At 41.4% G+C, this 12722-nt stretch overlaps 2 protein-coding genes across 2 annotated transcripts in view; one reads left to right on the top strand and one right to left on the bottom strand.

The window, feature by feature from the left end:
* The window catches only part of LOC101895885 (troponin I), a 281696-nt gene that overhangs the window by 29469 nt on the left and 239505 nt on the right, over window positions 1–12722 (top strand). The gene's annotated exons all lie outside the window — the stretch shown is intronic.
* LOC101898302 (E3 ubiquitin-protein ligase highwire) overlaps window positions 1–12722 on the bottom strand; it is a 127044-nt gene that overhangs the window by 3469 nt on the left and 110853 nt on the right. The window contains exons 20-23 of the mRNA XM_011292454.3: window positions 12521–12629; window positions 7264–10222; window positions 7030–7199; window positions 2921–4565 (exon numbers count right to left, since the gene is read on the bottom strand). Of these exons, the coding sequence (XP_011290756.1) occupies window positions 2921–4565; window positions 7030–7199; window positions 7264–10222; window positions 12521–12629 (4883 nt within the window). The remainder of the gene's footprint in view (window positions 1–2920; window positions 4566–7029; window positions 7200–7263; window positions 10223–12520; window positions 12630–12722) is intronic.

The following is a 12722-nucleotide window of genomic DNA, read 5'->3' as shown; positions in this document are numbered from 1 at the left end:
GTTAAAAATAAATACAATGTAGGGAACTATAATTACGTATTAGGACTGGGTCGAATTTGAGTGTAAAGTTAGTCGACCGTTAGAAATTAAATTGCCAATAAGAGGGAGCCTACTTTAAGATTATTTTAGAAGGCCAATCAAAGACATAGAAGTATAAAGATGGGACAAGACAGCGTCAAAATGTTGTCACCAGGTGTAAATGCCTCTGTTGTTACGATATCATAACAACATAATCACCAGTGTTAAGTTGTTTTAACAGCAAATGCAATATTCAAACGTCAATGAAATGCAATTTTTAGTTCAAATTTTTGGTTTACAGAAAATTTTATTCTTAAAATTGCACAGTAAATATAAGTTTTATGCTAACATGTCACTGTTGTGAGCAGCGCCTCTATATATTTTTCACATTAACTATTTTTCCTCCTTTGAGCAGAGGAGTTATTCGACCGTTGGAAATTAAAATACCAAGCTGTGACCAAAAGTTATTAAGCCGCCCATGGTAAGGAGGCCTCTATATTGGTATATTAAATTATTTTAAATGGCTAATGCAATATAGGGTACTATAGTGACGCATAAGGCTTGACAAAAGGAAGGTAATTGGACCATTGGATTTGAGTTAACTTTACTTCCCACGATAACCACAAATTAAGAGATGCTATGATGCAGGGAACTATAGTGACGGGTGAGGAATGCATCAAATTTGACTAGTGGTAAGTAATTTTAAAACTCAAATACCAAGTGAAACCGTTTTTAGTACTTTTAATTCCTTTAAGGTGAGAATACATAAAACGCTTTACTAAATGGCTTAAGTCATCGGCTGGCTTCTTCGGAGAAGGACAAAGAAGCATAGGGCCGAAATTGACCTAAAGCTGGGAATACATAAAGCGCTTATTTGGCTGGCTCAAGTCATCGTCTGGCTTCTTCTTAGAGGAATAAAAGAGGTTTAGGTTGACTTAGCTCGATTTTGGCCCTAGGCTCCTTTGTTCATTTCCGAAAAAGCACGCCGATGACTTATGTCAGCCAAATAAGCGCTTTATGTATTCCCACCTTGAGTCAAATTTGACTGGAGGTAAGTAATTTTAAAACTCAAATACCAAGTGAAACTGTTTATAGTCCTTTTAAGTCCTTTAAGGTGAGAAGGTATAAAACGCTTTTTTGACAGACTTTAAGGTTGACTTAGTTCGATTTTTAACCTAACCTCTTTTGTTAATCTTTAGCTCTAATAAAGGTCAGAATACATAAAACGCTTTTCTGACTGACTTAAGTCATCGGCTGGCTTCTTCGGAGGAGGACGAAGAAGCATAGGGCCAAAATTGAACTAAAGGTGGGAATACATAAAGCGTTTATTTGGCTGTCTTAAGAAATCGTCTGGCTTCTACGTAGAGGAATAAAGAGGTTTTAGGTTGACTTAGTTAGATTTTGGCCCTAGGCTCCTTTGTTAATATCCGAAGTAGCCAGACGATGACTTATGCCAGTCAGCGGTTGAAATGTGGAGGCGGTTTTGGAAATCTGTCCTATATTTATACGAAAACTACTAAATGATACTGAATTGGATATTGGTTGAAGAGATAGGGCTGGAATCCTCAAAGTTCTACTAAATTGGGTATTTATTGAAGTGATAGAGTTGGAATCCCAATTTTTGATATTTAGGTCTCTGTTGGTGTCAGCGGTTAAGATACGTAGAGAGTTTTGGAAATACCACCTGTATTGGTACGAAAACTACCAAATGATACTAAATTTGGTATTGGGTGAAGGGATAAGACTGGAATCCCCAAATTTGATTTTGAGGTCTCTCTTAATATCCAGTGTTGATATAAAGTGGTGGGTTTTCAAATACGTATTAAATTCGTGCGAAAAGCACTATGTGGTACTAAAATATGTATTGGGTGAAGGACTAGAGCTGGAATCTCATAATTTTGAGGTCTGCCTTATCTATAGCAATTTTACAGGAAGGTACCAGTAGGACCATATTCGAAAATGTTGTTATCTTGAACGATATAGGGACCTTCTGTAGTTGTAAAGAAGTAAAAAAGCAGCGGCAGGGCCGAACTTTTAATCCACCTCCACCATTTCGAAGAAACTTAAAAAATTAAAAAAAAAATCCGAAAACTACCATTTAAATGAAAACCGTTATGTGGGGACTATACGAAGACGTGGACCTGCATACGAAAATTTTTGTTATAGGATGTAGTGCCCATTACGAACATAGAAATTTGTTACAATTACGGTGAATAATGTCGCAAGAATAATGAAAATACGGAGTATCGGAAGGTACCGTTATATGGGAACTATACGAAGACGTGGACCTGCATACGTAATTTTTTGCCTTAGGTTGTAGTACCTATTACGAACTTCAAATACGAAATTCTAAATAATTCCGGTAAATAATGTCGCTAAAATTATGAAAATACCGAATATTGGGAGGTACCGTTATATGGGAGCTATACGAAGACGTGGACCTGTATACGAATTTTTTTTGCCATAGGTTGTAGTGCCCATTAGGATCTTCTAGTACGAAATTTGAAACGATTCCGGTGAATAATGTTGCTGAAATCATCAAAATACCGAATACGAAGACGTGGACCAGCATACAAACATTTTTGTCATAGGCTGTAGTACACATTACGAACTTCAAATAAAGAGGGTAAAAAATCATATAATCTAAATAATTCTAACGTTTTCAGGAGGTACGAACTTAAACGTCCTGAAAAAGATTTCATTTAAAGAGTTGTGCGATCTAAAACGATTATTTCGATGTGCCTATTTCTGGCTATTTTAGTGTACTTTTTCCGATCAAGAGAGAAAACATGATGTTTAGAGTCATTTTGAATATTAAACATAGTCGTCTATAAAAATTTGTATTTTTTATCTCTACCAAAAATTTGAAAATATTCTTAACCCTTCCTAATTCTCAACTTACCCGTTATCAAACGGAACACCCTCAACGTTTCCGCCTCGCATATTTGCTGCTGTATCCTCACGGCATTTGTCAATTTCATGTTGTATTTAAATGCCTGACCCTGTGACGTATTATTCACCGCCAAATCATAGGGATTCGTCAACTGATCCGCCGAACCACACATCGCAGCGGGTAAACCTAAAATTTTTATTTGCCGCACTCGAAGAGTATTTTCCGGTCCAGTGAACTCCAAACGGAAGTGAGTAAAATTATCATCGTTGATTTTTGTCGATATCCAGGTGCAGGCCTTGGCATCAACTTCCACGTTCTTAATGAGACTTGTATCGCCCAAGGACTGGCCCCCATAGAAGGCCACCGAAGATACCTTATTTTGGATGTCACGACTATTGTCGATGTGGATGAGCAACATTTTACAACAATAGGTCAACTTGTTCATGGATATTTCAACAATTTTACTCTTGTTGCGATCCTCTTCATCGCTCTCCCAAAAGGTCTCCGTGGAGTTGTCAGTCAAAGACTCCGCCATGGCTTGGCGTGAGGAGACGGTGATATCGAAATGGCCGTTTAAGTCACTGTAATAAATAATCTTCCCTCCTGCATCGGGTATTGAATAGATGTCCTTTCCCAGCAGCTCCTTGCTCTCCGCATCCTCCGACATGCCAAACACACCCGGCGATTCATTTTGTTCATCCGATTTCGAGAGGATTTTCGAGATGTTACCAAAAACATGGGAGCTATGCAAGAATTGATGATCCGTTTGACGGAAACGTATGCCAAAACATTGTATGGCAATGCGTTGCAGAGGCGACCCTAGTGGGAGGTGGAGCGTCAAATCGGCCACCGATTGCAAGAAGGTGTGCAGACTTTCGGTAATCATGTGTGACAAACGGCCACTTATTTGGGTATAGGACACGGGATGTTCCAATGCCGGTTCTAACTCATCAAATTTGCCATCCATGGGATCAGAGCTGGCGGACCCCGTGATACTCAGCGAGGACACAAACCACCACATTAGATCATGCAAGCACACACTTTGTGTTACAGAACGCAATAGCCAATTCAATGCCTGCAGTGAGTAATTACGACAGGTGGCAATGCGCAGACTTCTTTTCATGGCACTCCGTAACTTCTTGAGATCATGTTTCTGGGTCATAAATGCCATGGCTGGCCTCTGCAGCAGGGCATTGACCTGATTCATCGATTCATTGTCGCAGTTGTTTCTTTGATTTTGTTGTTTACTAATTTCAAAATCAAATTTACAATCCTTAGACGAATCATTTGCCAGTGGATCTCCTCCCCCAGCCTCGGGGAGATTAGAGGAGGTTTTTAGTACCACTGAGGTGGCGGTCAGCACATGATCGGGCACCAAACGCCTCAAATTCTCCGATGGATAGCAAATCAATAGAGAACCATCGGAATCGATGGTGGAATTACGTTTACGAAACACCACCTTCGGATAGTAGGGCTCCTCGCGAACATTGCCACCACCACCACCGCTCTGCTGTTGCACTGCACCCCATCCCTGGCCCATGGAATAGCTGCGATGAAATTTCGATAGGGTTCCCGTGCTCGAAGTCATACAACTCGGGGGATTTGGTTGATCGAAATTTGGCAAATCCGATTCATAGGAAATCTCCGAGAGGGGCTGAAAGAGAAAACGGAAAGAGGTTAGGGATTTTGTACCAAAACTGAAAAGTTGTATCAAAAAGGCAAAAAAAATAAACACTAGACGTAAAAAAGTATTAGAAAAGAGGGAACAACTCTAAAATTGTTCCAGAGGTAGGTATTTTCGCCCTGATCCCGGGAAACTATATTTTTCTTGGGGGACGGACCCAGGACCCCAGATTTTTGACCCGATATGGGTATCGATTGAAAGCTTATGGAAATACCTATCCATATCGGGTAATTGGATCCGGGTCTAGTCGGGGTCTTGAACCCGGACTTGAACCCGGACTTGAACCCGGAATCTGGGGTCCCAGGTCCGTCCCCCAAGAAAAAAATAGTTTCCCGGGATCAGGGTAAAAATACCTACCACTGGAAAAAATTTCGAAAAACTTGAAGAGTTTTTACTAAACTAGAGTTAAGCCGAAAAGAGTTTGGATCCACAATTCTGTGCTATTAGAGCTGGAATCTATTTGGATCAGGAAAAAATGGGGTGCTGCTTCTGGATATTCGTACTAAAAGGTCCCTAAAATATATTATACCCTCCACCATACTATGGAGGGTATATTAACTTTGTCATTCCGTTTGTAACTCCTCGAAATGCTCATGTCAGACCCAACAAAGTATGAGTATATATTCTTGTTCAGCGTAAAATTCTAAGTCGATTTAGCGGTGTCCGTCTGGCTATCTGTCTGTCTGTCCGTCTTCCTGTTGCAATCACGCTATCTTTCGAATGATTTGAGATAGAAGGTTAAAATTTTGCACACATGTTTCTTTTGCCAGTAGGCAGGTTAAGTTCGTAAATGGGTCATGTAGGTCTACGTTTTCATATAGCCCCCATATAACGGTACCTCCCGATATTCGGTATTTTGAAGATTTTAGCGACATTATTCACCGGTATTGTTTCAAATTTGGAATTTTGAGTTCGAAATGGATACTACAGCCTAAGACATAAAATTGTTTGTGCAGGTCCGCGTCTTCGTATAGCCCCCCAAATAACGCTACCTCCCGATATTCGGTATTTTGATGATTTTAGCGACATTATTCACCAGAATTGTTTAAAATTCGGTATCTGAAGTTCGTAATTGATACTACAGCCTATGACAGAAAATTGTCTGTGCGGGTCCACGTCTTCGTGTAGCCCCCATATAACGGTACCACCCAATATTCGGTATTTTGATGATTTTAGCGACATTATTCACCGGAATTGTTTCAAATTTGGAATTTTGAGTTCGAAATGGATACTACTACTAAGACATAAAATTGTCTGTGCAGGTCCGCGTCTTCGTATAGCCCCCATATAACGCTACCTCCCGATATTCGGTATTTTGATGATTTTAGCGATATTATTCACCGGAATCGTTTCAAATTACGTATTTAGAGTTCGTAATGGGAACTGCAGTCTGTGACAGAAAATTGTGTGTGCAGGTCCTCGTCTTCGTATATCCCCCATATAACGGTACGTCCCGATATTCGGTATTTTGATGATTTTAGCGACATTATTCACCGGAATTGTTTCAAATTTGGTATTTGAAGTTCGAAATGGATACTACAGCCTATGACAGAAAATTGTCTGTGCAGGTCCACGTCTTCGTATAGCCCCCATATTACGGTACCACCCAATATTCGGTATTCTGATGATTTTAGCTTCATTATTCACAGGATTTTTTTTTAAATTTGGTATTTGAAGTTCGTAGTGGATACTACAGCCTATGACAGAAAATTGTATTTGCAGGTCCAGGTCTTCAGCATATCCCTATATTCGGTATTTTGACGATTTTGGGTACAATACCCACCGAAATTGTTTGAGATGTCGTATTTGAACGTCGTAATGAATGCTACAGCCTGTGACAGAAATTGGTCTATGCTGGTCCAGCTCCGATATAACGGTACCTCCCTATATACGGTACTTTGATGATTTTAGCTACATTATTCACCGTTTATTTCAAGTTTCGAATTTGAATATGGTAACGGCTTATGATAAACAATACCTATGTAGGTCCCCGTCGTATACACTCCAATATAACTACTATCTTCGGTATTTTTAAAATTTTAACAGAATTTTTTAAGAATTTTATTTTTTGAAAATTTCCAAATTCGTTCCAAATGGTGGAGGATATTCAAAGTTCGGAACGGCCGAACTTACTGCTTTGTAAATTGTTTTATTTCTAGCTATTACCGTTTTAGTACCTTCTGGTACTTTTAGTAGACTTTTGATTCGAATTTCCAAAAACCCAGCCTTATCTCAGCCCTACACATAATAGTTGACCCCCGTGCTAATTTTCAAGATTCTATTTTTAAAAGTTTCTCTTTGTGGCATTAATGAATCAGACGAATTTCAAAATTCCAATTATTCGTTTGAAACTGAAAGTTTTTTCAATTAAAATATTCAAATTTGCAACTGAAATTCTTCGAATTGCCTAGAACATTTTCAAAATTCTCCTTACCCTATCGAATCCACCACCATCATTTGGTCCCATGCCAAATATTTCATAAGGCAAGTCATCCTTATTTGCCGAACCAAAAGTTTCCAAACAGGCAAATGTTTCTGGGGCCAACCAGGGATGCTCTGGAGAGCAGGAGCCTCCTGTAAAACTCTTGCGGAGCAACACATTTCCTACAATAAAAAAAAGAATTTTTATTCTCTTTAATTTCCAAATAATTTATCCACTTCAACTCACCTCCAAATTTATTGGTAATCCTCAGGCCCACACGACTGTGACGCTGCTGCTGGGCCGCATCTCCCCGACTGGTGCTGGGTTTATTCATTTCGCTAATGTTGAAATGTTGATGCTCCACCACCACGGGCATTTGTTGGGGTGATCTCTTGCTAATGCCCAAACCACTTGTCGCAGCGTTGCTCGAATCCGTTGGCAAGTTCGTAATGTTCGATGAGAGTTCCAACAAAAATGTTGCATTCTCCCGCATTGTGTTGTATATATCCGAGTTGGCAATGAGTGTTGTGGTCTTAATGCCAAAGAGATTCAGTTCGCTGCACTGACCTCCAGCATTGGTGTTGTTCAAGTTGTTGGTGTTCTTGTTGGTTGAAATATACTTGTCACGGCAGGCATCACACATCAGGAACCAGCTGGACGCCCCTTTGCCTCCCTCGCCACAATTGCCAGCCCAGCCTTCACAGAAAATACCCACACTATTGTAGCCCTTACCCTTGGCCGATTTTCCACAACCCGGATGCACGATACGCATGTGATAGGTGACCGGTATGGGTAGGAATACCTGACATATCTCACACCACGAACCATCATCCTTTTTCTTCTTGGACTTTTTCTCTCTCTCCTTGTCCTTGGGAGTTTGTTTCTCCTTTGACTCGCCATTACCCTCGCGATTGGAAAACTTCTCCTGACTCAAGGAATTCGACTGGACAATGTGCACACAATTTGAGCAGATGTGTTCCCAAAGGTAGACCAAGCTGCGCAAGGCTGGTGGCAGCACCGTCACCACTTCGGGCAGAGAGTGTAGTTTTTGTTTCTCTCCCACATCGCCAGCTTCACCGGAGTCATTCGACAATCCCTTGCGATATTTCCGATTATTGACGGAGAAATTCCCCGTCTTGGTGAGCGTCTCCAAAGTTGAGGGTCGTATGTTTAAATAGTTGCCGGCATTGGCCACCTCCACGGAGTGCCTTTGCTGGGCCTTTTGCTCCTTCGACAAATGTTGTCTTCCCTCGCCATGATCACGCCGGGTAACCACTGTGGTACCCTCCTTGGGTAAATTTGGATGGAATTTCAAAAAACTAGCACAGGCCATGGCGTCATGGACAATTCCCTCATGCCACAGGAAGGCTGCAAACACCGCTCGAATACTCTCCGCAAATGAGGGTGGCATGGCCCTCTTTATGGGACCCATGGTGGTTTTCTTGGCTGCTGCCTGGGGCATGGATTTGAAAAAAGCATTTTGTGTGGCACTTTCTGGCCATATTGGAGGACTGGAGTTCTCAGTACTTGCCGTGGACTGTTGGGCACTGCGGGCATCTCCGAAAACAATTTGATCCTGGACCACCACCGTGCCACCACTGCTGGTCGAGGAGGTGGTAATTTGCATTAGACTCATTTCATCTTCCAAATTGGAGATGTCCGATTCCTTCAAACCTCCGGTCTCACTGGCCAAACTTGAGGCTCCCAAAGACGTGGCCGATTTCCTTGAACCTCCAACGCGCCGTGGCGAATGTTTGGGGGTGCTGAGCAAGGCCGCCGTTTGGCTGGGGGTAAAATGGGTCTTGCGCATATTAGCCACATCAAAATTGCCCACATCCATGTTGGAAGTATCCTGGGCCAGGGTATTATCCATATTCTCCGCCAAGCGTCCTCCCTCCTCGGTGGCCTGCTTAATGGGGCTGCAGGAGCGTTGTGAGCCATTTCCATTGCTGCGACTGTCTTGACCACCCATTACCCGCACCAATTCCCTCACCGACACCGAAGCTATTTCTCCCACATCGGAGGGCTTAAAGGAGTAATCCCTACCCGAATTGGGTTCATTGTCGCCCTTGAACCATTTCTGCAAGGCCTGCAGTTTTATGGCTCCTCCACCAACCACCCCGGCAATGGCTGAACCAATAGGATTGGTGGCGCCCGAATTGCCAGCAGCAAAGGGATCATCTTTTTCCCCATCACCCACCACACCGACAAACTGATGCTGATCATTTGCCGAATTCTTGGATTCTGTATCGGCACAAATAAAGGGATTGGTGGACACATGGGGAAACTCCACAGCTTTGGGAGTATTTGTTGCAAAATCAAATACCTTCTTTGCCTCCGCCGACTTTGAATTGGGCGAAGGCGACTCCAAGGTAGCATTTACCGGTTCCAAATTATCCAAAATGTCACGTTGCCTATTCCGGGCTACATCTGGCACCGCCGGCAATGGGGACATGGGCTGGCTCTCCATACTCATGTCATTGGTGTTACTCTCCCTTGTTGTTGAGGTGGCATTCTCCACCACGGGATGCAGTAATGTTTTACCCAAATGTTGATTATACTGCAAACACCAAGCCTCCGTGGGATACCAACCCATGGCACAGTGTTGCCTTATGGATTCCGTGGAGAGCCGTAACCACACACCATCATCATTTTCGATTTCATCAATAAACGAGATTACGCCATTCAGTTTGATCACTCCCACCTGTTCCGATTGCAGCGTGGGATGGGAGCGTATCCTCAAACCAGCTGTATTTTCCGTATAGAACTTCCTCAACTTATTTGGAGTGTGATGATTCTTCATGACACGCTTGTGGGCCGGTGGTGGTACACTGCCCTCCTTGACTTCGACGCGATATACTTCCTCCAACAAAATTCCATCGATATTCACGGTTAGACAATAGCTTCCCACAGCATTCGGGGTCCAGTGGACACTGAAGGTTCCATCCTCCATATCTTGGGCAAAGAGGGTCTCCGTAACTCTGGTCTGTATGGGACTATTGTAGCGTAACTCCTCAAAGGAATAATTGTTGTATGGCTTCATAAAGGTAATGGCCTTGAAGCACATTTTCTCCTTTATGGTGGGTTCGTAATTCTGACGTGGCGGCGGAGCGACACCACCGAAATATGTATCCGACTGGGAAGCACGTCGCAACTTCACATTGCCATTTCCCATAGAGCCAGTGGGTATTGCCTTGATTTCCACCTGAAAAAATTAAAGGTGAAACTCATGAGAATGCTTTCAGGATAATTTTCTCTAAAATTTCAAAAAATAAACGTATATTTAGCCTGGCTGGATAGGGTTTCCCCAGTCTGAATTTTTTGAAAATAGGAAAACTTCTATTCAAGCTGGTCTGAATAGGGGTTTCCCTATAGCAAAACCTCCATTCAGCCCGCTCTGAATAGAGTTTTCCCAAAAGAAAACGTCTTTTCAGCCCGGTCTGAATAGGGTTTTCCCCAGTAGGAAAACTTCTATTCAGGCCGGGTTGAAGATATGCCCAATTCCCGGTCGGAATAGGGGATTCCCCGTTTAGGAAAACTTCTATTCAGCCCGGTCTGAATAGGGTTTTCCCCTTTAGGAAAGCTTATATTCAGCCGGTCTGAATAGCGTTTCCGCCTTTAGGAAACTTTTATTCAGTCTGGTCTGAATAGGTTTTCGCCCTCTAGGAAAACTTATATTCAGCCCGGTCTGAATAGGGTTTTCCCCATTAGGAAATCTTCTATTCAGCGTGGCTGAATTGGATTTTTCCCATTAGGATCTGAATAGGATTTTCCCCATTAGGAGAACTTATTTTCAGACCGGTCTGAATAGGGTTTTCCCTATTAGGAAAACTTCTTCTAAGCCCTGTCTGAATAGGATTTCTCCTATAGGAAAACTTCTATTCAGCCCGGTTTATCATAAAAAAAGGAAAAAAAACACCTAAATTCGGCCGGGCCAAACTTTAAATACCCTCTACATTTAGAAAAAACTTGAAACAAAAACAAAAAAAAATCCGGAAACTACCATGCAACCGTTATATGGAGACTACACGAAGATTTTGACCTGCTTATGAAATTTTTTCTCATAGGCTGTAGTATCCATTTCGAACTTCAAATACGAAATTTTAAATAATTCCGGTAAAAAAGTCGCTAAAATCGTCAAAATACCGAATATCGGGTTGTACTGTTATAAGGGGGCTATACGAAGACGTAGACCTGCAAATACAAAATTTGAAATAATTCGGATAAATAATGTCTCTAAAATCATGAGAATATCAAAAATCGGGAGGTACCGTTATATGGGGGCAATACGAAGACATGGACCTGCATACGAAATTTTTTGCCATAGATTGTAGTACCCATTACGAACTTTAAATACGAATAATTCCGATAAATAATGTCCCTTAAATCATCAAAAAAATTAATATCGGGAGGTACCGTTATATGGGGTCTATAGGGAGACGTGGCCCTCATGCAAACATTTTTGTCATCGGCTGTAGTACCCATTACGAACTTCAAATACGAGATTTAAAATAATTCCGGTAAATAATATCGCAAAAATCATGAAAATGTCGAGTATCGGGAGGTACCGTCATATGGGGGCTATACGAAGACGTGAACCTGCATACAAAAATTTTTGTCATAGGTTGTAGTAGCCATTACGAACTTCAAATACCAAATTTGAAATAATTCCGTTGTTTAATGTTGCTGGAATCATCAAAATACGAAACCGTGGACCACCATGGCCCATTTACGAACATAACCTGAACGTCTGTCTGTTGTAATCACGCTTTCTTTCGAACGAATTGAGATAGAAGGCTAAAATTTTGCACACATGTTTATTTTGTCAATAGGCAGGTTAAGTTCGTAAATGGGCTATGTAGGTCCATCTTTTCATATAGCCCCCAAATAACGGTACCTCCCGATATTCGGTATTTTGATGATTTTAGCGACATTATTCACCGGAATTGTTTTAAATTTGGTATTTGAAGTTCAAAATGGATACTACAGCCTAAGACAGAAAATTGTCTGTGCAGGTCCACCTCTTCATATAGCCCCCATATAACGGTACCTCCCAATATTCGGTATTTTGATGATTTTAGCGTCATTATTCACCAGAGTAGTTTAAAATTACGACTTTAGAGTTCGTAATGGGAACTACAGTCGCTGACAGAAAATTGTCTATGCACGTCCAGGTCTTCGTATAGCTCCGATATAACAGTACCTCCCTATATACAGTATTTTTATAACGGATATATTTGGCATTTTTAATATTTTAACAGAATTTGTAAAGGATTTTATTTTTTAACAATTTCCAAATTCGTTCCAAATGCTGGAGGGTATTCAAGTTCGGCCCAGACAGACTTACTGCTTTTTAAGTTGTTTTTTTCAGGTTAGCTGACTATTCGTTTGGTTTCTAAAATCTTTCGTGACAAACCACATTTGATATTAATCAAACATTCCAGAATACCTTACTTCCGGAATTCCCCAAAGTACACGCATGCACCTATCTCCCCCCTCTTACCTTTAATTCTGGTACCACAATAGCATCCCCATATTGATCCCTTATGGTTACCGTAATTGGTGTGGGCCAACCATAACGCAACGGTTCAGTGATTGTATTCAACTCGCATCTATAAAGCGTAAAAGAGAGAGAGAGGATGGGGGGTTAAGAGAGAGAACAGTGAAAAATTAAGAGTTATTGTTTTCAAACTGAATGTTGATTA

The sequence above is a fragment of the Musca domestica genome, unplaced genomic scaffold (genome assembly GCF_030504385.1).
Source record: "Musca domestica strain aabys unplaced genomic scaffold, Musca_domestica.polishedcontigs.V.1.1 2, whole genome shotgun sequence".
Lineage (NCBI taxonomy): Eukaryota > Metazoa > Arthropoda > Insecta > Diptera > Muscidae > Musca > Musca domestica.
The sequence above is the reverse complement of the archived record's forward strand: the minus strand, read 5'-3'. Positions and strand labels throughout refer to the sequence as shown.